Source organism: Hippocampus guttulatus, chromosome 15 (assembly GCF_054856545.1).
Source record: "Hippocampus guttulatus isolate MCC_2025c chromosome 15, RoL_Hgut_1.0, whole genome shotgun sequence".
In the NCBI taxonomy this organism is placed as follows: domain Eukaryota; kingdom Metazoa; phylum Chordata; class Actinopteri; order Syngnathiformes; family Syngnathidae; genus Hippocampus; species Hippocampus guttulatus.
Window position 1 is genome coordinate 3,759,695 of NC_141275.1, and position 27,966 is coordinate 3,787,660.

Here is a 27,966-nt window from a genome sequence, read left to right on the forward strand (position 1 = left end):
GACCAAATTTGGAAAGCTCTTCTCTCTTTTGTTCTGGATGGTGCAAATTAGGGGTGTTTGCAAATAGTCACGGACTTCTTCCTGTGCAGTGGAATAATGAAGCGCTCTCCTTTCGCTTTGATCGCGTGTGTCATATTGTGTACGAAGGGGTTCAAACAGACGGCAAAGCGTCTTCCACAGTACACGCTTTTATTCACCGTTGCAGACAACAATAGGAACCGAATAACGCAAGCCGGATTAGTGTTTAAAACTGGAAATCTTTGGCATACACGTAAGAGACCCCTTTTAATCGCTGCTCGCAGATGCGGCAGAGTGTTAAACGTCAAGTAGCGCAAGTTGAGCGGAGGAGTTGAGAGACAAAACTTTGTATCGGCTTCATTCAAATCTCTGCCAAATAAATCATTCCTGTTCCATTGTTGAATACCAAAAAGAGGGATTGGTATTCATTTTTTCAATTGTTGACGTTTTACAATCAGAAACGTTTTAAAAATTTAAACATGTCCTGGAACTTTTAAGGACTTGCAAGCAATATGAGCATTCTAAAGAGTTGTGTTTAAATAATTGTTAACTTGACTTGAAATTTTATTATTCGGTACACTATAAAATTAAGTTTTTGCTGACAAGTAAAATTAAGAAAATTTTGAGAGACAAAATGTTCTATTTGTGCACAAATGTTTGTTTTTGTGCATGCTTCTGGCCGGGTGTGCGCATTATCGTACTTTATTTTTAATTTTTTGCGTTTCATGAGACAGTGTATCCAAAATTAAGATTAAGATATCCTTTATTTGTCCCGCAATGGGGAAATTACAATCAGACTTGCATCCAAATGCATCCAAACCAAGAACAGTTCATTGATCCTGTTACTTTTTGTTTGGTCACGTTCTATTTTTGCCAGAAAACATGTTACATTGCACACTCCTTTAAAAGAGTGGGGGGAAAAGAACTATGGTTTTAAGGGACAGTAAACTTTGAACAGAGGACATTTACCCCAAATTACAGGTATCCTTTTTATTGGTTTATTGACATTGGTTCAAATCAAGTATTGTTCTATTTTGTTTTTTTTACCCTCTGTCTTTGTGATCTTTGTCTCTCATTAGGCATGAGTTTGACTCAGAGCAAATACCCGACCTGACCAAAGATGTTTACGTGCAGGACATCCATTGCGTTGGCTCGCTCTGCAAGCTCTATTTCAGAGAGCTGCCCAACCCCCTCCTCACCTATCAGCTCTATGAAAAATTCTCTGTAAGTTATTTGGATTCCCCACAGTGCTTCCAGTTCATTTAGAACAGCCATGTCCAGCTCCGGGCCTGGAGGGCCACTGTCCTGCCTGTTTTCCAACTCTCCCGGCCGCAACACACCTGAATCAGGTGATCAGCTCATCAGCCAGCTCTGAAGCAGCATTAGAACGATCATGATTATTTGAATCAGGTGTGTTGCTCCTGGAGAGTTGGAAAACAGGCAGGACGGCGACCCTTGAGGACCGACTTTGGACACCCCTGGCTTAGAATCTTCTCTGGGCTTCACGAAAGGTTGATTATATGTTACAGACTCATTTTTTTTATAAGGAATTCATGCTACACAGACAACATAAAATACACACTGACATTACAATTACACCCCACTTCTCTCTGTTTGTTGGAGGATAAGCTTTTTCCATTTGATGAGTCAAACTTTATCTGGTCTGCCACTGGAGGATGACGCGTAACATTGGCTCATTCGTCCGTGCGCGTGTGTGTGTGTGTGTGTGTGTGTGTGTGTGTGTGTGTGTGTGTGTGTGTGTGTGTGTGTGTGTTTACTCTGCAGGAGGCTGTATCAGCCGCAACAGATGAAGAGCGACTTATTAAAATCCATGACGTCATCCAGCAACTTCCTCCTCCACATTACAGGTCAGAATAGAGGCACGCTGCCCCCCTGTGGCAAACATAAGGAGTGCGTTTGAACAGGAGCGTCCTGTCAAACTAATAGGCAAATCCAAATCACTATACCAGATGACAGTTATAGTATCTCACAAATGTGAGTCCACCTCTCACATTTCACACACCATTGAGCACAACTTCGGAATGGATAATACCATCGATGTGAAACGTTCATATAACTTCAGGTTGGCAATTGTAAAGCCTGTATAGCAATGTAAAATGCCACATAAGTTTCATTTCTATCGTACTCCTGCCTAATGTGATGTATTAAATGGTTGCTGAAACATGAGGGGACATTCACCAGGAATTTGATTCATACAGAGAGAGTAGAAAATGTCAACGCGGCTCGGTCCATTCAATGAGTTGGCATATCACAGTGTGAAAAGTGAAATGAATGAATGTATTTGCTCACCTAGAACTCTGGAGTTTCTCATGAGACACCTTTCCCGCCTGGCAGCATTCAGCTACATCACCAACATGCACAGTAAGAACCTGGCCATTGTCTGGGCCCCCAACCTGCTGAGGTGAGATATCGAATTACTAGAGGATAGATTTTCTTTCATGATTTGTAAAGCAGTCAAATGTGACCACTTACCATGTAACTATTATAAGTAATGAAATCATGTTTGTTTCACAAAGTTTAATCAGGCGCAACTGATGCTTATGTTCAAATTAAGTTCCGTATTGGCCCGAATATAAGACGGTGTTTTTTGCATTGAAATAAGACTGAAAAAGTGGGGGTCGTCTTATATTCGGGGTCTTGACATTATACCCATTCATTACGCTAGATGGCGCCAGATATCATTGAAGCAAATGCTGAACTCCCCCGGCCAAAGTGAACCCGTCACGAAGAATAAAAATAAAAATAGTGGTACCTCGAAGAAGAAAAATAAAAAATAGCGGTAAGAATGAAAAGAGGAGAAAATAATAGAAGAGATAACAGAAACTGGAGAAACGTGGGTCGAAGATCGACCAGGTTAACCGGCAGCTGAGGAGAAGTTATGATGTAATTTACATTTCAAAAACTAGAAGCCATTCATTTACGAATGTGATTGCACTTGAGTTTGCATATTTCAATGTTCAGATATTAAGATTTGAATGAGGCAAAATAACATGATTTTTCTCAAATATATTGTTATAATCATTTGTTTCAGATGTACTGCAATTATTTTCTGTATAAAAAATTAATTTGCTGTTCAAAAAGACATTTTTCAAACTTGAGTCTTGAAAAAGGGGGTTGTCTTATAATCAGGGCTGTCTTATATTCGGGCCAATACAGTAAATGCAAAGGATTTTTTTTCCCCTGCCGTAGCTTTATCCCACAACTTATTCTATTGAATTTTGGCACTTTAACTGCAGCCAACTGTGTTTTTGCTTTGCCAGATCAAAACAGATTGAATCAGCATGCTTCAGTGGCACGGCAGCCTTCATGGAAGTTCGAATCCAGTCTGTTGTGGTTGAGTTCATTCTCAACCACGTGGATGTTCTCTTCAGCGCCAAACTTAGCTCACTAATTCGCGAGGGAGCAGGTATAACCAGCAAAATTACTTCATGTGTATTCACTCTTGCCTCTACTAAGACAGTAATAATGACTGGACACATCCCATCCACAGGTCATAACACACTGTCGCGGCCCAAATCCCTGCTGGTTTCCTCACCCTCTACGAAACTTCTAAGTTTGGAGGAGGCTCAGGCCAGAACTCAGGCTCAGATCAACTCTCCTGTCACTGAAGATAGCAAGTACATTGAGGTTGGCGAAGGTCCTGCTGCCCTGCAGGGCAAGTTCCACACCGTCATCGAGTTTCCCACAGAGAGGTTTGTCTTGTCTGGTGCTTATTTTTTTTAACTTGCTAGTATATTTGCTTTACCGGTGTTTTTAAAGACCAACGTAGACGAAAGTGAAAGCCCCAGAAAAGTGCCGACTCAAAATACTTAGATTGTCAATCTCTTGCATGCTGGATTTGGATTCCTCCACAGGCAGAGTTTAGAAATTAAACTCTTTACCTTGCTTGCATTTTGCCAGATTACCGTATTTTCACGACCATTCGACGCACCGTATGGTTGGGCGCAGTCTCATTAATGGGTGCTATTTCTGTATTTTACACATAGACAAAACGCACTGTATTATTGGGCGCGATTTTAAAGTGGTAAAACATACGCCAGCTTAAACATACGGCATGCATGCGCGCACGCTAAAAACACGTTAGCTTGTAGCATACGGTAGCATGCCAAGACATACAGATACAAGCTAAAAACACGTTTTTAAAAAGGCAACGAAGCAAAACGGAGTTCCGTTGTATTTTATTCAGCCATCGTACAATGTACTCACGTTTTTCGATCAATCATCACCCAGAAATCCATCAAAGTCCTCATCCTCTGTATCAGAATTGAACAATTGTGCAAGTACCGGTAATCCATCAAAAACGCCGTGTTCCCTCTCGTTGTCAGTCACTCTCATTGCCATGTGGCTCCACAGAAATGATGCCGGCTTTGCCAAAAACTCGAACAACAGTGCAAGCAGACACGTTCGTCCAAGCAGCCACAATCCATTCGCAAATTGTGGCGTAACTCGCCCGGCGCTGCCTCTCACTCTTTGTAAAGTTGCGTTTGCCATCGATCATTCATTGTTACCATGCCGCTCGCAACTTTACTTTGAACGCCCGGTTGATGCCGATGTCCAGCGGTTGGAGTTCTTTAGTCAAGCCTCCGGGAATAACGGCAAGCTCAGAGTTCATTTGCTTGACTTGGTTTTTCACCGCTGCTGTGAGATGGGCACGCATGCCAAAAGCATAAGCGATGGCTTGAAGTTTGAACTGAGCTTCGTAGGCGTGTCTCTTTGTAGAATTTATTTTCGGGGGTTCTTAGAAACCAAAACCGAAGTTGTTTTGCAACAATGCACATAGCCACACTCTATACAGGTGTTGGTACCTGCTTGTAGCGTCCCTTTAGCGTCCACTTACACGCCCACCCTTCACTCATTGGCGGACTGCTTCCCCGCATGCCTGTCACTCACGTCTGCCTTTTCTCTCTCTTTCTCTCCATTTATGTATATATACACGCCCACCCTTCACTGACTGGCCGACTTCTTTGCCGCATGCCTGTCCACAGTCACTTCCGCCTTTTCTCTATATAAACAGCGTGTCGGCTGTCAGTCAGGTTTTGGAACTCAGCGCATAGACAAGACTCTCCGCATCATAAGGCGTCCTGTCCATTTTGGAGAAAATTTTAGACTTTTAATGGCGCCTTATAGTCGTGAAAATACGGTACCCAAATATTCTGTCATATGTGATTTAACAGTTTGATTTTTTTTTTAAATCACAGGAAGAGACCTCCTGTTAAATCGAAAAAGTCTCCTGTGGGTAGCTGGCGTTCTTTCTTCAACCTGGGCAAGTCTTCCTCTATGTCCAAGCGCAAGCTGCAACGGAACCCGAGTGAGCCCAATGAACTCAAGGCCATGGCGCTCGCGGGTGTGTCTTTCCTTCATTCTCTTTGATATTGTGCAAAATGGAATATCTCTAGCAAACTGGGCTCAATACTCATACCTTTTTATGCACAAACTTTTTTTAGGAGGTCGAGGAGATACGGCAACATTAAGATCTGCTAAAAGCGAAGAGTCACTTAGTTCACTGCATAATGTTGAAGGTAATGACAACATACTTTTTTCATTAAAGTGTCGTCATCACCTCTGCCGAGGAGATTAACATCTAACTAGATGTTTATGGATTTCTGTGTGGGCCTCTATAAGTGCATGCATGGCCTTTGGATGCTAAAGAATATATTTCGCCTTTTAAATAGGTCAGATTGTAACTGTTCAAATACCCTGGCCTGCACTCACATGAATCTTGTCTTCGTTATTTCACCAGGAGAGTCCAAGGTGTATCGTCCACGGCGGCCGCGATCGAGCAGCGACGCCCTTTCGGCCTCCTTTAACGGCGAGTTGTTGGACGGTCGACAGCACTGCAATTCGTACGACAACCTTGGCGCCACAGAGGACAGCGACGGAGATGACGGGCCCATCTGTGTACCTGCTCTAATCTCTCCCCCCCGCTCAGCCGGGGAAGACGTGGACCTCAGCCCGCCAGACATCGGCATGGCCTCCTTGGACTTTGACCCGATGTCTTTCCAGTGCAGTCTCCCTGATGCGGCCTACGCATTTCCTCTGGTTGATTCGCATGCTGGAGCAGAAGGCTCCACTTTAAAGAAGAGCAGCCTCTGGGGAAAGAGCAATGGATCTGACCTCATATCTTCCTCCATCCTTGACAACTTGACCTCATCCTTGTTGTCCTCAGACTTTAACCTGGCTGCAGGAGAGAAAGTGGAAAGCCAGAAACTCACCACTTCTTATTCTTACGCTGACAAGCCCACGCAAGCTGTGTCACCTATTAGAAGTGTCAAGACTGCTCCGTCTACCATTTCAGCGCGATTTTCCTTCGAGATGCCTGACAAGACTACCGGTGAAGAAGTGGGACCTCCGGAAGCTATATCTCTTCCCACTGCACCAAAAGACTCTCCTCTTTCTATGAAAGCTGAGCCATCTCTAAGTGAAGCTTTGCAAATGGAGCTCCACTCCAAGTTGGCAACGCTTGACAGTGCTGCTTGTGAAGAGCTAAAGCGAGAGGACAGCTTTCAACAAGTGTCACACGGGAGCCCCGAGCAACAAGGTAAGGAAAAGATTCCTCCAATGTATTACCGTATTGGCCCGAATATAAGACGGCCCTGATTATAAGACGACCCCCTCTTTTTCAAGACTCAAGTTTGAAAAAAAGACTTTTTGAACACCAAATTAATTTTTATTCAGAAAATAATTACAGTACATCTGAAACAAATGATTATAACAATATATCTGAGAGAAAGAGCATGTTATTTTGCCTCATTCAAATCTAAAGTGCAATCACATTCGTAAACGAATGGCTTCTGGTTTTTGAAATGTAAATTACATCATAACTTCTCCTCAGCTGCCGGTTAACCTGGTCGATCTTCGACCCACTTTTCTCCAGATTGTTGCTACGTTTCTCCAGTTTCTGTTGTCTCTTCTATGATTTTCTTCTCTTTTCCTCGTTTCCTCCCTGCTGTTTTTTATTTTTCTTCTTCGTGGTACCGCTATTTTTATTTTTATTCATCGTGGCAGGGGTTCACTTTGGCCTGGGAAGTCAAGTTCAGCATTCGCTTCCATGATATCTGGCGCCATTTAGCGCCGTGAATGGGTATAATGTCTAGACCCCGAATATAAGACGACCCCCACTTTTTCAGTCTTATTTCAATGCAAAAAACACCGTCTTATTTTCGGGCCAATACGGTATTCACGCTTCTGTGTCAAAGTTTACATGTACGGTATGTCATCTCTTTATATTTGTCATGAAGTGTTCCCAATCTCTTTTCACATTCACATTTACTTGCCTGTGCGCAATCTGTATTACAACGAATTGATTTTTTTCAAACATCACTCGTTTCCTTGCTAGGAGGAAGCGTTCCAGATTCAAAAGACTTCGCCGCACATTCCCTCAACACTCCAGCTACCACTGGCGCTCTTCTTCCCCCTCCTCCTCCTCCGAAAGATGCCGCTCGCATGTTGGCCCTGGTTCTTGCTGAGTCAGCACAGCAAGTCTCCATACAGTCCCAGCTTTGGTCTGGCGAGCCCCTGACACCTGTGCCCCCTCTGCAGCCACACTTTTCTTACGGCAAGGCATCATCAGGCCCACATTTCCAGACTTCCTTTGAAGAGGGAGCCGAACGAGGAAGTTCAGTGTCACAAAAGAGCAGCGTGTCTGCCACCTCCATCCAATGTATTCCCTCTTCTTCTAACCTGTCGAAAGAACAGCAGGCGCTTGAGTTAACCAGCATGACAACCAGGCCGCCCGACAGTGCCCAAGCCACAACTACTGTGTCTGGGAAACCACCTGAAATAGACTCGATTCCTTCTGATAAGCTTCACAAAAAGGTCATCCCTCTCCCTAAAAGTACAGCCAACCTCAATTCTCCAGCCACGAGTCCAGAAAGTCAGTCCGTTGTTGTACATGACTCAGTCTGTACCAGTGTCACCAGTACCAAACCAGTGCCCACCAGTGCACAGGCTATTGAGGGCAGTGCACCCCTTCCCAGTGGCAGCAACAAAGACCCCAGAGGCTCCCGACAACGTCTTGCTGAAGTGAGTGTCTTGTCATTCGTTTATCCGTCAACGCTATACTGTATATACAGTATATCCATCGACAGTATATGTCTTGTCTGTCAACCCAACTCATACCTGTCAAACTACCTGCCTCTGGGCTAATTATGGCCTATTATGCAAATATATCTGCCACGTGCAAGTGCGATGGATGAAAGACTTGCAAAGCTGCTATCAAAAAAGAGATCCTACGTTCAGATGTCATTTGATCTGGTATGATGATGCTGAAGATTTCAGCAAATATAGCTTTGTATTATTTCTTTCCTTCCTGATTATTATAGTTCTTTATGACCTTTAAGATATCTTTGAAACACGGCTGTGCAGAATAATTTGGAATCCTGTATTTTAACCAAACTTTATTTTTTTGGGGGGGGCGGTTTATTGGAAGGTTTGTTGCTGACTTGAAAAAGTGCCATTTGCATAGACTATTTTTAAAAGGTCTGAGAAAAGACAAAACATAATTTACAGAACAATTTGGAGCACCGTGTAAATATTTAATTTCAGTTAAGCCCACAACCTAATGTGTAATTGGTCCCCTCTGCAATTGAATTTGACACCCCGAGCTAAATATCCATCCAATACTAATTTACGTCAACATCTGATTCCATTTTATAATTATTATTGTTTGTTTTCTGACAACATTTACACATGTGCAAATTTGTGATTATTTCCATTTTGTGTTAGTTGACACAGCTTAACATTCATGTCACTTTCTCAGATGAAGCCAAAGGAAGACACAAAGCCCAAAAGTGTTCCAACATCACCCTCATCATCATCAGAGCAGCCGCCTACAGCAGCTCCAAAGGCCAAAAAGCCGGTGTCATCACCTTCCCAACATCAAACACAAACTGAGCGGCAGTGCCAAGTTCAGGTGCCTCATCAGTCACAAACTCAGCCGCTATCAAAGACCAATTCAGTAGTGGCACCGATCTCTTCTGAGCATGTCGACAGACCATGGGAGGTCATAAATCTAAAGCAGTCCTGCCCAGAGTTTGCTAAAAATGACCCCGGTGGATTCACACCCCCAGCCCCTCCAGTTCGCACAGTGGAGAGCAAACTGGCAACCGCCGCACTCAGTCTGAGTGAAGCTTCTTACCATACCTTGGGCGAGACTTCTGCTGCTAGCCATCGGGGGGATGCTCTTCCTCAACATCCTGTTTCACCTCGTAAATCTTCCACACATCTCTGCCATGCTAAAGGTGAAGCAGTTATCATAGAGCCTTCGGGAGTTGCATACTACCACCAGAGGCCCGTTTCAATGGGTTCCCAGCCCATGCCGCACCACTACAGACCTAACAGCGTTCCCTCACACCTCTCGTATGTGTCCAAATCCGAACCTCAAATACCTTACAGTGCCAGAGTCGACGGTAGGTACAGCACTTTAGGCCCAAGGTCCTACCACCAATCTATCAAGGCCAGAGGAAACACCCGGAGTGTTTATGGGACTCCGGGACATCAGGGTTATAGCCATGACAGAAACCACGGCTACCCCACCATTCGCAGAGTGCACTCGCTCCACGTTCCCGCCACTATGCGCACAGTACCCATCCAAAGGACTGAAGTTCCTCCGGATGACATGTTCTATTACCATCGAGCTGTGTATCAGTGCAAACCCTACCAGCAGCCCCCGCAGCAGTCCTCGCAAGCCGACTATCACGTCACTCAACTGCAGCCTTATTTTGAGAATGGGCGAGTGCAGTACCGCTACAGTCCTTACTCCGATTCTATCCCTCTGGAGGGCCCTTATTATGATATTGACCCTTATGGCACCATCCGGGTACGCCATGTCCACTCAGCCTGTCGAGATTCAGGGGCAGTTGTTTGCAGACCCAGTGGAAAGGTGACGGGGTACCACTACCTCGCTCGCAATGTCCTCCCGCCTGGAAAGGAGCACAGCTTTGTGAGCAGGGACATGCCACCAAGTCACGGTGCCAAGGAAGTTCCTTCTTACCTCTCTTGGGACCCCGAGGAGTCAGAATGTTTGCGCATGCAGTCTATCCGTAGAGAGAGTAGAGCCAGACAAAAGATTAAAGGTCCTGTGCTCTCACAATATGACAATGTAGGCTCATTCACGGCAGTTGACACAGCTGGCTATGACACCCTGCACTCGCGCAGTAAGTCTGATCCAGGTAAAGCTTTGCCGAGTACAACTGAGAGCAAAGATAGTCGCTATCTCCCCAGACATATGGTCTCGGACACCAACGTTCTCATATGTTTGGAGAGTGACAAGCACCCCCAAGGTGCTCCAACAGGAGACAAGTCGGACGGGCCGACGAAGCAAAGCGGCTCCAAGAAATGCCAATCGTCTCATTCCGTTTCTGCAACACTGAGCGATCTCTCCCATCAGCAGGAGAGCAGCCCGCACGAAGCCAAGCAAGCGAGCTCAGGTGAAAAGCTTGGCGAAAGCAGCGGCAGCCTGTCCACACACCGGCAACCGGAGCACACAAACAAGAGGAGCTTCCAGACATGGTATGAGTGCCACGATGCTGATCCCCACCACAGTCAAAGTAAAATGACAAACACCTGTCACGGCCCAGAAGATCAGCCATCCGCTCCCAAGGAACAGCTCGCCCACCGCAAACCTGAACGATCGCACAGCATGCGTGAGCAGCCTCTCTACGGCCACGGCAAAGCCGAACTGGACGGAGACTACCCGTATCTCAAACACGGCGGCAAACCGGCGCAATCCCACTACGACAACTTGGACGATTACCACCCAGTACCTCAGCCCCAGGGCCCCATTCAAAAACGCAGCGGCTGTAACTCCTACCTGGCGCACAACAACAGAGCATATTCTACCGCGTTAGGCCAGGGAGCCTTCCTCCAGACCGACTTGGGTATCCAGAGGCCAGAAACAGAGATATGTACGGAATGAAACCCCTGCCGCTGGGGAATTGTGAAATCTTCTTTCGAAGAAAGACTGAGCTATGGTCGATCAGCCTCTGCAGGACAGTTGGACTGTTGTACCACCTTTTTTTTTTTTTTTTTGCTGTTCTGGATTTTTTAACAAATTGTAAAGGAAACAGTAAGACTTTTAACAGAAAGTCCTGAATGTACAGGAGGTTTTGTCCAAGAGTCCATGTTTGCTGTACTTGAGTGAGAACAGTCATAAATGTATATGATATGAAAGATGCAAGGTACTGAAAACAGGAACCACAAATGTCTAATATTATACTACATACATACTGTGTGTGTGTATATGTATATATATACTGTATATACACACACACACACACACACATATGTATAAATAAATCCATAGTAAAGGGGTATGACTTATTTTTTTAGACGTGGCCGCTGGGTTTGAGCATAAATGGGAATAAGGTTTGCATTTTAGAAATGCATGCACTCTCTTACAGAACAGTTCTGTGTACTTCACTGTTCATTTCATTCTTTCTAAATATGACAGCACAAGGTACGGGGAGGAGGATGGATGTTCAGCACCATCACACCTTCCCTCCACCAGTATGCACACAGGTAGGCAGTACACTGTGTCCATGTTTGTCTTTTGAGAATCCGACTGTGTGAGACTGACGGCGATCCGTTGTGGGTTAACGTCAGTTCAAATAGTGGGTGTCATTGTCTTTTTATGTTCTTTGTGACGGTGCCATTTTATGTACATTTACTCAAAACACATTTCGGTTACTTCTAATGGAATGTTTTGGTACTTTTGTTAGAAGGGGGACCAAGCATTGCGGTGCAGTTCTCGCAGACACCAAAATAAAAAGGAAAGGAGATGGTAAATTTAAGGTTCAGCTCTAAAGAGGTTTTTCTAATTACATTTCATTTCCCCATTACATCTATCTAGCTGTGACACCTGGTCTATCATTAATAAAGCTGAGAATGTTTTCCTCTAAAATGACAAACATGTTGATCCTACTTTGTTGGAAAATGACAATTTTTCTTTGAGTGAAAAATGTATTTTACTGCTACCGTAATGTAATTTACTGTGCCCAGATTACGCAAATGATTTATGTACGGTAGTTCTTGAAATGTATATTTCAGCCGAAATACTGATGTATGGTACACTCATTTGGTACTGCCCAGTGGAGTTTCAATTACAGTATATTAAAAACCAACGGGTTGTATTCTGTAACTGTTTTACCCAGTATATCGCTTGCAAATGTTGCTCCTCCTGCCTTACATGAAGCCTCTTTCTTTTCACGTGAGACAAAAGTAAGGCACTGTGTACTTTAATGTGAAACTATTGTCTGAAACTAATGGGTCCTTAAAGTTTTAGATATAAAACAAATAAAACTGTTCAGGAATAGCACTTAAGAATGTGTCCATGATGCTGCATAATTCCTGCTTCTTGGTTTTACATGTCCTAATTGCCGTAGGTTACAGTCGTGACGAGATAGATGGATAGATAGATAGATGCAATTACAAATAGTTACTAAAAGAGAGAGGAAAAATAGCGAGAGGTAGAATATATCACATTCTGCAGCATGTAATAGTAGACCTGGGAGAGCTGTCATGGTGGCACGGTCATCACCGCGTGGACTGGATATCTTTTTAATCCATCTATGGTAATTACAAAAGTTTTCCATCAATCATAAAAACAAAGTTTTCATGTCAAACCTGGTGGGGCTGAAAATGGGGAGTAGGGTGGGGAATTGCCATATATGCATACTGTATTTCTGATCAGATAATAATCAACATTGGGAGGTGGGGGGGTGCTGACAGATGTTCCTGATTGGGGCATATGTATACGACAAAAGTACACGTGTATTGTTATTATTACTCATTTATGTATTTTGTTGTCAAGTGGTCAGTGGACCAGTGGTTGGAGGCTACTGATTTACAGTACATAAAATACTCAAATGATTGAGAGCACCTGTAGAAATCTCTGCACACAAGCGTCAAGGCCAAAAGCCATCAGTGAATGTGTGATCTTCAATCCCTCAGGTGACACTGCATTAAAATAAAAAACATTGTGCCCTCAGAAACACAATCGAAATCTACAGGTCACAGATAAAACTCAACCATGCACTTGAATTTTGTCTTAGTGGGTTAAAATGTGTCCAAACGTCCATTTCTTTAATTACACGTGTCCTCATTAGGATCAAGGATGAGATGGAGCCCTTCCCACCTTCGTTGGATGAGAGGCGGGGTACACCCTGGGCTGGTTGCCAACCAATCACAGAGCACATATGCACAAATGAGCATTCACACCTATGGGCTCGAGTCGTCAATGAGTCGAGCATGCAAGTTTTTCGAATGTGGGAGGAAGCCAGAGCAAGCATGAGAATTTGTTAACCCCACAGAAGCTGTGTTCAATGTCCATCTTGGGATCGAAGCTTGTGTCCTCACTCGGCCCACCATACTGCTGTAGCAAATTTAAAGTGACTAAATATTTTTGCAGCCAGAACAACAGTGAACATTTTCTGGTTCACTCCAGTATTGGAAGACAACTCGGCACTAAAAATCTTGATGAATTCACTATTTTAGACTTTTTTAAAAACATTTTTAAAAGCTACTCAACCATCATTTGATTGATCCAGAGCCACCATCAATAGAATGTTTAAATAGGATTTTATTTGTCATGTTTGGCACAGTACTGTTCCAGACATTCAGGCACCTGAAAAACAAACTCATATTCTAAAGTATCGCAGAGTAAATGCTTAAACTTGAGTTTCATTTGAATACTTATTTAATTCTAGTAATACTCCAATTGCAGTATTGGGTTTGCAAATCAATTCTCATGTTTTGTTCGAGTACGCAGCATATCAGTTGTGTTCGCTGCTACGCTAACTGGCCAAGAATGTCTTAAGCATGATGTGAGTAACAGCCATTTTCGGGGATGTTCAAAAGCTGTTTGCTATTTAAAATATTTCAGAATCACTTTTACTTCGGTCACATTTTGTCTCAGGGCAATTATAATTTACATAACAAATGCATGATTATGTATTTTGTGCATTGATTATTTACAATTTTATGGCCATGAGGGGCAGAAAATGTCTTCCGATTTTTTGGATGACCCATCTATTTATGTTGTATTCACTTCAATTTAGAATGAAAATCATGTCAAATAAAAGATGTATAATAAAAGTAGCCCATATAAAGGCATAGCTAGTACCATTACGCAGGTAAATGTGCAAGATTTGTCAGATATTAGATTTTAAAGGAAATTGGCTTTTTGCCTGCTTTGCCAATGTGCTATATTTGATTTATATCAACACTTCCACCTATATTTAAACCGAACTGGATTTAAAACACCATAATACTTAAATTTAATATACTGTACACTAATGAATACTTCAAACAAATAAAACGAGCAAAAATGTAACCATCAGAAATAATGTTTAGTCTACCGCCATTCCACATTTCTTCCAAAACAAATATATGCTGACAAGTTCTGTCATGTTTGACAGTTAACACTGAGGTTGATTGTACAAGCAGATGAAATGTATCACCCAGCCTGTTATTTGGGGTTTTATCGGGTTACACTTAAAAACGTGATTCTTAGTTTGACAAGCATTGCCTTCAATTTAGTTACTATTCCTCCAAACTACGTGCCCATTTTTTCTCGGTTTTGTTTCGCGAATCAAGCAGTCTATAGAATGTCTCGCTACAATAATATATAATGTTATAATGGTTTGGAATTATCGTGGTGTTGTCAGTGTTTGGTGCTATGAGGTAAATCAAGTGCAACTCCAATGTTTGTTTACACTCGTTGGCAGTTGCATTGTGGGAGACATGATTGACACGGCCGCCATTTTGCTCGTCGCGCTTCCATTGTGTGCGAGATAGTAAATATCTGACACTGCAACAACACGCTCGAGTCACTGCTGGAAACGGCGCTTAAAATTGCCCTTGGTGGGTGAAATCTGGTGAGGTTTTCATACAGAGACGCTCGTTGCACGTTGTGTGTAAAATTTATCGGGATCGGATTTTAGTGTGTTTTAAAAACGTCGTCTAATTCCGAGGTTTACGATGAAGCGGAAAAGCAGCCCCCCCCCCCCCCCCATCACAAGTGAGGAAAACGGCTCAGTGCTACTAAACGGCGACGTATGTGTTCTTTTCGTCGGCTATTTTATCCAACTGCTTTGTTTCAGCGGCCGTTCCACGTGATCTAATGGCACTCATACATGTTTTCTACATTTTAGTGATAGTCTTTGTAACTGTGGACCTCTGGCGATGTCGTGTGTCCGGCTCAATGTTAATAGCCTTTAACGTTTCATATGCGGCCATAAATCCCGAGGTTAGGAGGCGAGCGATAAATCGATGTCTCCGCCCCCAACAACAGCAACATTCCAGGTCATTGGTTCTCAGCAAGTATAAGACAACGTTGATTGGTGGCCTTTCAAAGCGTCACAGTATACTGGCCAGTTCGAGGAATAAACAAGATTTATGGATGGGTTTTACCCGTTAAGAACGACGAATGGTCAACTATTACCAGACTCTGCAAGCTGCCAGTTTATGAAAAATGACGGTTCAAAACTTCGAGCCTTAATTCTGACGACGAAGAAACATTCTTGAATTCACGCAAAGAACACACGTATGAATACCGTCACAGCTATGAAATAATTCAGACTGTAACCAAACGATACTTCCAGGCGCATTTACGTTGTCACAGTGGCAACTGTCACATTTGGTGTGCTCCGGAATCTCCCAACTGTTGGATGACGGTAAAACGAGGTTGCTGTGTGACGTCATATCAACTCGTGCGAATATACGTATTACTCTATCACCGCCTTGTTATTTGACCTCGCAAGCGTAACTGAAAGTTGAACGTCTGAGTTGCATTTACTCATTTCAAGGTTAATCCATTCCGGTGAGTTTATTTCCCCAAACCCAAGTTATTGGAACGTAAGAAATCTAATCGCCGTAAATGTGGAGCTGTGCGCGAATAATTATTTCAACAAAATAATGCTGTGATTTAAATGCAATATGAAGTCATATGTTAGAGCTGTCAATGCGTTATGTGTAAGTATCTAATTTCTTACATATGAGTCTTAACCTCTAATACCTCTTCTAGGTTGATACTTTGTGGTCATGGCTCGTACCAAGCAAACCGCCCGTAAGTCCACAGGAGGAAAGGCTCCTCGCAAGCAGCTGGCCACCAAGGCTGCACGCAAAAGCGCCCCCTCAACCGGGGGTGTCAAAAAGCCCCATCGTTACAGGTAACCTGTGCAGCTAATAGGAATCATGATGTGTCAAATTGTCGATCATATTAAGAGTTTGGAGAAATCTGGCAACATGACAGAATGCAGAGAAAATATATGTTGTTGTTTGACTCAAAACATGCGCTGACTTCTCACTTATCGACACGTACGTTATAATTGGATGTTGAAGGTTTTTGTCAGACGGGGGATGTTATTTTGAGTTTTAAAGTAAGTAATTAGAGGCTGCTTGGTATTTTCTTTCAGGCCCGGTACTGTGGCTCTGAGAGAGATTCGTCGGTACCAGAAATCAACGGAGCTGCTGATCCGTAAACTGCCCTTCCAGCGCCTGGTCAGAGAGATTGCGCAGGACTTCAAGACTGACTTGCGTTTTCAGAGCGCCGCAATTGGTGCTCTGCAGGTTTGTGTTTGGTTATAATAGTTTTGAAATTTTTCTGATAGCTTTTATTTTTGGGGGCTTTTTTAAAAAATACAAATAGTTGTTTTGTATGGCCATATTTCCTATTTACTTCTTCAAAGTAAACTGCAGCAAAGTCTTCTCGATCTCCTTTTCTTCTGCACCAAACAATTTCTTAAATAACAGCTAACCTTGCACGCAGCGTGAGAGCTGTTGTTTCTCATTTGTTTGTATGACATAATTTACATTAAAAGACTCTCAAAACATAATTTTTATAAACAAAACCTTTATTATAGTGACTCAAGCAGTGAGTAATGATCATTTTAGGCGATTATATCGTCGGAGTGCAACAAGAGCCCAGGCCGTCAAAAGGACGATAGGTCTTATAGTTTCGAAATCCTGGTAGTACGAGTGTTAATATTCGAATACATATACTGTATTTTAATTAAACCCCAAAATGTATGAAATCAATTGACAAAAGCAAAGGACATTTTCACTATCGTTACTTTGAGTTAGATGTCTAAATGTAATATGGAGTTTCAGTTTGTTAATTTGAAAAGCACTCTTGTTTTTATTTTATTTTCTGAACAAAAATGTTTTGTTTTTTCAATTTTAGTTGTGGTTACATTGCTAGTTGTCTTTTACTTATTCAATGCCAAGGATGTTTTTTCATGTCTTAAGAATCCAAACATTCTGGATGGTACATGTGTATGCTTTTTTTAAATCACGTGATCGGGTAAAGGAGGGTCTGAAAATAGCTGGTGCTGAACCCCCACTCATCTAAACACAAATATTTATATATATATATATATATATATATATATATATAGAGAGAGAGAGAGAGAGAAATATTAATATTGCGTCTGTGGAATAGGTACGGGATGAAAAAGTAGCACAATCCATCAATTTTTATCCATCTCAAAGGGCGGCCATTTTGCCACTTTCTGTCAACTGAAAATGACATCACAGTGCCAAAGGGCTCAGGTAACGACCGGGGTGGAGTGGCCATCGGGAATTTCAGAAAAATGTTATCCCCCCAAATGGCTGGTGTATTTACAGGCCGGTCCCGGGCATAATGGCCGGCACCTTCCTCCCGTCTGCGATTATTTTTGGATACGGTACTGCCGTAACCCGTCGCCGACTACATTTCGGCCCATCGCGAGAACTTTTTAACACATCAGCCAGCAAAACCCTGACCCTCCTCCCCTCCAACCTACCCGATCGTCTATTTTTCGGCAAGTGACAGCCACCGTCACCGCATATTGCTGGCCCGAATTTTGTTCCCGGCATGTCCATGGGTAACCAATCCCAGCTCACCTGTTTTCTGGTTTTGGTCATGTGACATTCGCAAGCTGAGTCCATTGGCTGTGATGTAATTTTCAGTCAACAGCAAGTGGCAAAATAGCCGCGCCTTGAGATGGATAAAAACGGACGGGTTCCCCTTCAATTATAATAACATAGGTGTGCACATATTCAAATTTCAAAATGTGGACACGTGTCTTTTGTCTGCGTGTGTGTCTGCAGGAAGCCAGTGAGGCATACCTGGTGGGACTATTTGAGGACACCAACCTGTGTGCCATCCACGCCAAGCGGGTCACCATCATGCCCAAGGACATCCAGCTGGCCCGCCGAATCCGTGGCGAGCGTGCTTAGAAGGCACCTTTTGACCTTTGTCTTTTTCTTTACATCCTCACTCCCTCCCCCTGATTCCCCTTCCCAGCTTCTCGGTAGACTTTTAAGCGGTAGAATTTTGTCGATGTGTGGTCTCTGAGGTTTCTTTGTCTTCACCAAATGTTTAGGGTACCTATTTAGTGCACAGACAAGATGTAGATCAGACGAACATTGGCACGAGTGTGCGACCATCCTGGGTTTGAGGGGGCATATCCAGACACCAGTCACACCTTTGGGTCCACATGGATTTCCTGAGCTGCAGACGGGGGTGAGCAGAGGGGCTAGTCTGCTTAAGGGGAGCTGCAACTTCCACAGCAGGGTGCTATTAAAACTAGTCCTGACACTTCTGCCCTGTCTTACTTTACACCCACCTCGTCGGTCATCAGCCCCCCATCTCCTTACGCACCAGCAGCGTGACGCCTTGCGCTACCCTTTGAAAGCACATCTCTGCCTCTGGAATTTGTGCGAGCAGTCAGTTTGTGTGCATGTGTGAACTCTGATCTTTTCAACCAGATGTAATCAATAAGCAAAAAATAATAATCTTATGCATACGGTGTCGATTTTTGTTTACTTATCATAACAAATAATCCCATCCTCTTCCATTTACAGAGAGTCAAAGCATGGAAACGCAAACATAGTGAAAAGTTTTTTGGTTCCCCCCTCCCCGCCCCCTTTTTTGCAAGAATGATTTGAAAATCAGGAAGGACTTGTATCCAACATAGAGTTGTATTTGCAAAACGCAGCCACTATGGAGAGAAGTTTTACCAGCGGTCGTTAGCTGTTGGTCAAACCTTTTTTTCTTTGGATTTGGGACCACCCCCCCCCCCCTCCCCACACACACACACGCGCGCGCGCACGCACACATAATTTGACATAGAATTGAGGTTCTCACTTCTCCGCAGTTCTGTCCCTTTCTCAATAATTTGTAATACACAGTATAACCTCGCTTTATTTTATATTTTTGGGTAAATGCTCAAGGTTTTCAAATGTATGAATAAGCTGAACTTTGTATTTTCCAAATTTCTCATGGTAGCATTAAATAGATGTTAAAAAGAAACGTTTGAAAGTTGGTCTGGTTCTTTTGCTCAAGTGACACTCATGTGATGATTTGCTAACAGTACATAAGTTACAAGAACTGCGGTGTGTTCAGATCGCTGGTGGAGTCATTTTTGTATCCTGTAAATCAAAGTTACTTGCTTACTAAATACCCTGCCTTTCGATAATTCTGTCTAAAAAGTAAAGTCAATGTTTTAAAAAAAAAAATACGTTTGCCAACTGGAAGGAATTGCTTCATTTTGTTTTCCGGAATGCTGAAGCCAAATTCCACGACGTAAGTTTTAGTGACGTGGTTGGCAAAGTTAGCTAAATTCAAACTGTTGCGGTACATGGGGAAGTGCCAGCAGGTGGCAGTGTAACCTCAGGGGAAATCCGAAAAAACGAAAGAGCGACACGCGGACATTATTAGTACAACTATACCGCTCTTAATGAAAGAAAACCCGGTGGTCGCAGATATAACTTGAGCCTAACGAGAAATAGAGTAAAATAGGAAAATGAACCAACTAATAAAAATACGTTTTTGATTCGTGGTTTCACTGAAAACTGCAGTGTGAATTAACTGAAACTCATGAAACAGGCCTGGACGAAAACAATGGTACTCTTAGTATTTTGTTGTACATAATTTAAAGGCAATTAGTGCAACAAGACGGTTTTGTTACTTTTAATTAGACTTCTGCAACTTTCAGCAGGTATTTTGGCCCACTCTTCACGATCAAATTGCGCCGGTTTGTCTCGAGTGTGAATGGGGCTTCCTCCAGACGGCATGTTTCAGCTCGTTCCACTGATCTTCAATCGGATTTAGATTGCGACTCCTGTAAGGTTCCTTCAGAATAGTCCAATGTTTTGCTTGTGGCCATTCTTGGGTATTTTTAGCTGTGTTTTGGGTCAATATTCTGTTGCAAAGCCCATGACCTGCGACTAAAACCAAGCTTGGACTGCATGAGAGTAGACTGATAGTCTTGACATTCCATTGTACCCTGCACAGATTCAAGACACCATGTGCCGGATGCAGCAAGGTAACCCCAGAGCTTCATATTATCGGGACTGTGTGTTATTCTTGGTCTGCTTCATTTTTGCATCTTTGAACATAGAGCTGATGAGATTTGCTAAAAACAAAGTTCCCCTTATTTCTTGTTAACACATAATTTAGCAAATTCCATTTTTATTATTTACTTTAAACAGTGGTGTCCTCCTTGCAGTCCACTTTGGCTCAGACTATGATGGATAGTCGAATCTGACACTCATGTACCTTCACCTTTTGCATTGTCTGTCTCTTCAATTTGTCATAAATTTTCTTCCACTGGCCATTTTCACAGTGCAGAAGTTGTGGGTTCAATTCCAGCCTCGCTGTGTGGAGTTTGAATGTTCTCCCCGGGCCTGCGTGGGTTTTCTCCGGGTACTCCGGTTTCCTCCCACATTCCAAAAACATGCATGGCAGGCTGATTGAACAATCTAAATTGTCCCTTGGTGTGAGTGTGAGCGCGAATGGTTGTTCGCCTCTGTGTGCCCTGCGATTGGCAACCGGTTCAGTGTGTCCCCCGCCTACTGACCGAAGACAGCTGGGATAGGCTCCAGCACCCCTTGTGAGGATAAGCGGATCGGAAAATGGATGGATGGACGCATGGATGGATGGATGGATGATTGTAAAATGTCAGCAGACCTGTGGCCTTGCTCCTGGGAGCATTTTGCAATATGCTCAAAGTGTACTTTGCCTCTCCGAGCACACCACACTGAATTTCCAAGCTGCATGACCCTTGTGTGACCTTTTCTAGCCCATTTTTAAAAAGGAGACTGAAGCGAAGAAAAGCAAAGATGACAGAGAGAGCCGTTGCTTCCAGGACAAGTGGAAAATTACTTCTTTTTTTTTTGCACTGAAATACAAAACAACTCGGTCTGTCAGACTTAACAAGAGACTATAGCAGTTTTCAAGGAATTCATTAGCAAGAGGTACAGAAAATGGATGGATGGCCATTTTCAGGGCAGTTTGCTGCAGTCCTATTGATCTTAAATTTCTAAATAATATGGTCACTGGAACGTTCAAGCACCTCAGAGATGGTCTAATAGCCTTTCCCTTTAATATTAATCTGTATAATTATCTTTCTAATCTCCTAAAAAAACACTTTCCTTGGCTTCCTCTGGACCATATTTTATGTAATACACACTTGTGGATTAGAAATGTAAAGACACCTCTGGTGCTAACTACAAGACACACCTTGGTTGAACAAGTCCCTATGGTCAAATAATTTTCAGCCTTTTCTAGGGGTACCATCATTTATAAAATTTTTTATCCAGGCCTGTTACATCCATCCATCCATTTTCCGAACCGCTTGATCCTCACTAGGGTCGCTGGAGCCTATCCCAGCTGTCTTCGGGCAGTAGGTGGGGGACACCCTGAATCAGTTGCCAGCTAATCGCAGGGCACACAGAGACGAACAACCATCCACGCCCACACTCACACCTAGGGACAATTTAGAGCGTCCAATCAACCTGCCATGCATGTTTTTGGAATGTGGGAGGAAACCGGAGCACCCGGAGAAAACCCACGCAGGCCCGGGGAGAACATGCAAACTCCACACAGGGAGGCCGGAGCTGGAATCGAACCCGGTACCTCTGCACTGTGAAGCCGACGTGCTAACCACTGGACTACCGGGCCGCCGGCCTGTTACATGAGTTTGTATTTTAAAATAATTCTGTTGAACCACGATTCATAACCAATGTGTGATTTTAACTAGCTATGAATGTAATACTTATGCAACTAAAATATCCTAACATTTGGTGGAGGTTGATTGGACAGGCGAAGCCCTAATTAATAGATTACAAAATCCAAATTTGTTTTCTCCATATTTGTGATCAGAAAAGTCATTTCGTAACGAATAATACATTATTTTTTTAAACGCAGTTTTTAGGGGCCACAATCTGATAATAATTATTTTATCTTTTTTTGTATCATTCCTGCATCAGGTTGATTTGTAATATTTTTGTCCACACACGCAAACACACGCACATACACTGAAATATATCGTCTCGCTCTGCCCTGTGCGTCCCTCCCCCATCACATCTGCTCCTCCCCGGGATTACAGTACAAATGTCTGTCTGTCCCTCTGTGTGTGTGAGTGTGTGTGTGTGTGTGTGTGTACGTGTGTGTGCGTGTGCGTGTGCGTGTGTAAAGGGGTAAAACAAATGTAATGTGCCCTCTCTGAGAGGTTAACCAATCAGGGTGCCCAGATGCAGGGATTAACCAATCACACCACAGAGTGAGGAAGGGAGGAGAGCGGGGGGAGGAAGAGATTACATTGTGCACAGACGGGGATTAAGTCAATGCAGAGTGCAAAAAAAGTGCTGGTCGCCCGCTTCTCTTCTTGCAAATCATCCTGAAAAAAAATTCAAACCACATAAAAAAAAAAGCAACAAATATAATCCGGTTTTATTATTCATGTGAAGATTACATCCGACGTCATTTTAATGTACTTTTTTTGTTTGTTCTTTTTTGAAATCACATCCAAAATGAATTTATAAAACCTCTACGCATCAATACAATAAAACGAAATGGAAATCAATCAAGATTTAGAAACATAGCAAATTAAATGCATTAAAAGTCATTGAATATCTAGAGTTGGAAGGATTGGACGGGATGGCATTTGCAACATAAACATGTTGTTGGATGCATTGGACATTCGTGTGGCGGTAATCAGGTCATGGCGGGATTACCAAATTGTCAGAGGAGGAGTGTGGCAAGGGTGGAAAGAAGGGGATGATTCATATAGTGATATGGGGGGGGGGAAATGTTTGAGCCACTGTGAAAAGGAATTCAGTTCGATGACTCAAGAAACTGTCATAAATGGCATGCAAATAGAAGACACACAAATAGCAACTGGAAAGAAAAAAAAAGCAACACAAGAAGTACGTAGGGGAAAAAGCAAGAGAGCTGGGAAAAGGAAGGAGAGGAGGTGACAGAGACAAAAAGAGAGGAGGATAGGGCAATAATCCCATGTAATTCACTTAGGGCATTGCTGAAGGGTGGCTAAGAGGATTGGGACACTTCCAGAATCAGCTCAACAAAAATAACCAAGACGGACCGAGGAAATGACGAACATGACGCTTTGGACCTGACCGGAACATGATGTGTTCATACTGACCTCTACCTAACAGGAACAAACCGTCTTAATATGACACACAACTAAAAAAAAAACAGAAAGGTCATAATTGTCAAACCGAATTTGGACGATGACACTAAACGCAAAACACCGTAGAACTGAACACAAACGCTCAAGAATACATCGATGCGAACAAATGACATATAATGAAAGAAAGAAATCCAAAGAAATTGAAAGTCGAGACGTTTGCAGCTCTCCTTAACTCGCCGAGTCCATCGTGTTAACGAAGGAGTTCTCTCAGTTTGTTTTCTTGTGCAGGCCTCCTACAAACTGAAAAAAAAAAAGGCTTTTTGATCCTGTGGTTATAAAATCGGTTTGTAGCCTGTCAGCATTTGCTGTCCAAATGTATCGGGCTGGAAAAGAGCTTCTCTACCAGGCACGTGCACGCACAGACCCTGATTGGTGCTTGTGCACCAGCCCTTAAATTCTGGATGGAAAAAAAGTGCCCTTTCTATCAGTATTTTTAAAAACAAAAACAATATTTGCCTTTCTGTCATCGATCACCGCCAATGTTTTGATATCTTCAGGACATTTTTTTCGAGTCCTTTGTGAGAATTGTGTACCTGCCGATTTCCGGCGCCCACCTTGACCCACCCTAAAACGTATGGTGTAAAAAGTTATGAAATGATTTACCTGGATGTCATTTTTGTATATCACCAAATCTGGCATTTCAATAGGGATGTAGAGAATAGACTTTCTTCGACCTGTGTTAGTTGTGTGAGCAGAAATCAAAACATAACAGAAAAGAAATCAATACATAAATATATGCACTTTTTTTTGTATAAAGAATTTTGTCAATGGGTGCCATTTTTTTTTTTTAACTTGGGCATCTCCCCCTAAAAAATTCTTTGCACGTGCCTGTTCCCTACAACGCTAGCCTGATAGTGAAATTAAATTTATACAAAAGAAAAATAAGCAGCATGCCTCACACTAACCAAACTGGACGCTGCCCTGTGGTGCTTTCTAGAGGACCTGGAACTTCCAGGAGTTTTGGTCCTTATGGTCCAGGCAGTCCATTGTAGTGAACCCCAGTTTCCAGGCCTGCTGGTCCTTGTAGTCCAGGCAGTCCACCGAGGTGAAGCCAAGGGAGGAGGCGGTGCTGTAGCCCTGCGAAGACAGCGAGGCGGGCGATTGGCTTAGGGAGCCCCCCATAGAGGGCACGGTGATGGGGCTGAGAGCGCCCCCGGTGCCCGAGAGCTGCGAGTGCATGGGGGACAGGTAGGCGCTGCAGTCCAGGCCTGTGAAGTAGGAGGTGGTGCTGGTGTAGCCTTGGGCGTAGGCCGACGGCTGGCCGTAGCTCATCGGGTAAGGTGAGGGCCTCTGCATGCAGGGGGCTGTGGAGGAGGCCAGCGGGTCAGGGAGGGGTGATATGGCCGGACTCCAGATTGACACGGAGGTGTTTCCCGCGCCGGAGCTCTGGACCAGGCCGGAGCCCGACTGGGCCGACGAGGGGCTGAAGGAGTCGGAAGGATTCGGAACGGGATCGGGGGCACTGGCCTCCTGGACTGGAGAGGCCTTCTTCTTGGGGGGGCGGGGTTTGGACTGGCCGCTGCTCTGCTGCTGCTGCTGACGGCACTTGGCACGTCGGTTCTTGAACCACACCTGGACACAGACAACACGAGAGTTTGGCAGAGAAGCACTTTCCTGCCTCCTTAGTCCACTATGGAGTATTTTTGGACCCTTTAAGGACCTCACTCTTCAAAACTGTAATGGGAAGTGAGCCAAGCTTTGTTGCTGAAATGTCAGTCCTAGGAAACCCCATACCCCAATGACAGACTGGGACTTTTAATCAATAAGGAGGGAGGCCATAGTCTAGGGCAAATGGGAAAACCAAAAAGTGACTTAAATATCCATTCCTTCTTTTCCTATAGTGCTTAATATCCTGTTCAGGGTTGCAGGGAACTGGAAATGTGACTTTACCCAAGATTGGTTGCCCCCCCCCCCTAAAAAAAATCACAGGACAAACCTGAACAACCACTCAAATTGACTCAATTGAAATTAACAAATAAATTATGTCAGTGACTACTTCAATGACTCCTCATTGAAAATACATTGTTTTAAAACCTGTAATTACAATGTTATTACTAATATTCTCTGCCAATTTGGATTATTCAATTCGTTTCAGGAGGCATGTTGATTAAGTGCTAATGTCTTAGCTCTATAACCTATACCCCCCCTCCCCCACCTGCACACGTGACTCAGGCAGGTTGATCTTGAGGGCCACTTCCTCCCTCATGAAGATGTCCGGGTATCGGGTTTTGGAGAACAGGGCCTCCAGGATGTCCAATTGTGTTCTGGTGAAGGTGGTCCTTTCCCGTCGCTGCTTCCTGGGTGTGGCTTCAGATAAAAAGGATAAAAAAGGGAGGTGTCAGCACACAGATGAGCTTCTTGAAGGTCACGTGACGTGCTCGCTGACCCCCGCCCTCTACCCAACTCCCCTCCCTTTGTTTTCCTGAAGCAGATCGGCGTGACAACAAACACACAGACAGTTGGGAATCTCCTTGAGTGATCTTGACTTTGCTGCGGGGAGCGTTTCGCGCGTATTTGCTCATTATACTGAAATATTCAAGTCCGCGGTGTCAGTTTCCCCCTGAGAGGGAGAAAAACTTTACTCGCTAGAGTTTAGTTTGCGCAGTCAAAGTCCCAATTATTTGTCCTCCGGGGTGCCACGGCCAAACGCCTCAGAGTATTTGTTTCAGAACGAGTCAAGTGAGGAAGACGTGAGAAGAAGGATTTGGCCTCGCCGAGTGTCTCAGTCGCATGCCAAGCGACATTTAACTGAATCTTCGGGGAAACTGACTGCAGGGGTGAATGAAGAAATAGAAACCCGTTCAACCCTTTTCTGATTTACAATTTGATAATCGAATCTGCTTTTCATCTTTTAAAAACAGCCCGAATGTTTGTCTAAAGCGGATCTACACATCAGGACATTATTTTTCTAATTACGTCACATTGACTCACGTTAAAGTTTAAAACGAAAGATAAAAATAGAATTTAAATAGCTACAATTTAATTGTCTATTATTTTACTGTCATCTAATTGTTTTAACTTAACCGTATTTATGGTTAAATACGCATACATTGTTTTGGCGATGTAGAAAAGAAACGTGAAGAATGTATAGCATATAACAACAACAATTAAAAAAAAACTTGTCCGCTCAAGTCGGGCTACACACACAAAAAATAAGCAATTGCCCGTTCTGTTCAAATAGTTGGCGATTTTCTTAGTTCAAGACGTACATCATACCAATACAACATTTAATCAAAAATATATTCATCCAAGTCAACGCTTCTCATCATTGAGCAGATTTAAACATTAACTTTCGTTTCAAAAATTAAATATGTCTATTTCGTTTGGCTTTATGGTTATTTATTTTTATTTTTCATTTGACACAATATTACATCCTACAAATCAAAAACATTTCATTTGTCAATACAATAATAAGAACAACAATGAACATGTACAAACAATCAAATATTTCAATTGCCATCATAAAGATTACGCCTTAACCTAACATTTAAATAACCGCTTCTGGTTATTTACGCGCGGCTTTACGCAAAAGCTACGTCATCAATCGAGAATGAAAAGCAAAGAAGCACAATTAAAGAGATATAAAATCATATGGGTTTTTTTTTTTGGGGGGGTGGGGTATTGTTTTTACTTACACGGATAAGCGACGGTTGTGTGCAGCACGTCCATTCCCGGGCCGGGCAAATTTAACCCGTTCATGGTGTAATGAGGTTGTTTTATGTAGGACATCATCTTGACTGCAGCCTCTTAAATCCCGACGCTCTTGTTTATGCGTGTGGGATGGACGCAACGCAACAGCCGAGGACCTCAGCTGAGGCGACAATTAACTCACTGAATTCCCGTGATTCCAAACCTGCGCTTTTTAGGGGAAGAAAAAAAAACTTCACTTTGTAACGGTCAGTTTGGAGGAAAATGGTGAACGGCGAGCATCATCCGAACTGTTCTTGTTTTTCTTCCTCTGAGGATGTCAGCACAGGTGTGGCGGCCTCGGGTTTGACTTGATGGCGAGAGGAGAGGATACTCAACTGAATACGTTCGTCCCCGCATAGGCTGCTAATTAGAGGGCGTAAAATGGCTCCGGCTATCCCCGCCCACCGCACGCACGCGCAGACGCAACAGGTTGCAGGCAACCTTGTGTTCGTTTATTTAAACTCAGTGGAAATATTTAGTCCTCAATGAATAAACTCCCCATAATAGGGTAAAGTACATAATAACGTATGCCAGCCATGCTACCGGATTGGAAGCACCACCGGTCCAGAAGATCAAAATGTTGAGATACCTGAAGGAAAAAAGACCCAGAATAAAATAAGTAGGCTGTATCAGGGCTTGGTGAAGGTAAACCGAAGTTTGAAAGAAAGTACACAGGACGACTACAAAAAGAAGCTCTATTGGGCTTGTTGATTCAGAGATGTCACAAGGAGAGCTGAATGCATGCAGAAAGAGAAGAAATGCA

At 43.3% G+C, this 27,966-nt stretch overlaps 3 protein-coding genes across 9 annotated transcripts in view; 2 read left to right on the forward strand and 1 right to left on the reverse strand.

Moving 5' to 3' along the window:
• The window catches only part of arhgap32b (Rho GTPase activating protein 32b), a 99,045-nt gene extending 86,693 nt beyond the window's left edge, over window positions 1–12,352 (forward strand). For all 5 annotated transcript variants that reach the window (XM_086130957.1, XM_086130958.1, XM_086130956.1 and 2 more), the window contains 10 exons: window positions 1,098–1,242; window positions 1,804–1,886; window positions 2,333–2,440; window positions 3,300–3,445; window positions 3,530–3,731; window positions 5,238–5,383; window positions 5,484–5,558; window positions 5,780–6,577; window positions 7,376–8,061; window positions 8,798–12,352. In XM_086130957.1, the coding sequence (XP_085987083.1) occupies window positions 1,098–1,242; window positions 1,804–1,886; window positions 2,333–2,440; window positions 3,300–3,445; window positions 3,530–3,731; window positions 5,238–5,383; window positions 5,484–5,558; window positions 5,780–6,577; window positions 7,376–8,061; window positions 8,798–10,954 (4,546 nt within the window). In that variant the 3' untranslated portion in view covers window positions 10,955–12,352. The remainder of the gene's footprint in view (window positions 1–1,097; window positions 1,243–1,803; window positions 1,887–2,332; window positions 2,441–3,299; window positions 3,446–3,529; window positions 3,732–5,237; window positions 5,384–5,483; window positions 5,559–5,779; window positions 6,578–7,375; window positions 8,062–8,797) is intronic.
• A 2,421-nt stretch (window positions 12,353–14,773) lies between these two features.
• Window positions 14,774–19,330, forward strand: h3f3c (H3 histone, family 3C). 2 transcript variants are annotated; one of them, XM_086130963.1, is made up of 4 exons: window positions 14,774–14,912; window positions 16,061–16,205; window positions 16,452–16,605; window positions 18,127–19,330. In XM_086130963.1, the coding sequence occupies exons 2-4, from the start codon at window positions 16,078–16,080 to the stop codon at window positions 18,253–18,255; spliced, it is 411 nt and encodes a 136-aa protein (XP_085987089.1). In that variant the 5' UTR covers window positions 14,774–14,912; window positions 16,061–16,077; the 3' UTR covers window positions 18,256–19,330. The 2 variants fall into 2 exon arrangements, with proteins under 2 accessions (XP_085987089.1, XP_085987090.1); XM_086130964.1 differs by having other exon boundaries at window positions 14,791–14,898.
• Window positions 19,331–22,741: 3,411 nt separating this feature from the next.
• crx (cone-rod homeobox) lies at window positions 22,742–27,563 on the reverse strand. Of its 2 annotated transcripts, XM_086131374.1 has the most exons (4): window positions 27,149–27,563; window positions 25,669–25,820; window positions 24,419–25,085; window positions 22,742–23,753 (listed from the first exon to the last, which is right to left on the reverse strand). In XM_086131374.1, exons 1-3 carry the CDS (start codon window positions 27,243–27,245, stop codon window positions 24,447–24,449), a joined length of 888 nt encoding a protein of 295 aa, XP_085987500.1. In that variant the 5' UTR covers window positions 27,246–27,563; the 3' UTR covers window positions 22,742–23,753; window positions 24,419–24,446. The 2 variants fall into 2 exon arrangements, with proteins under 2 accessions (XP_085987500.1, XP_085987499.1); XM_086131373.1 differs by having other exon boundaries at window positions 22,742–25,085.
• Between the last annotated feature and the right edge of the window lie 403 nt (window positions 27,564–27,966).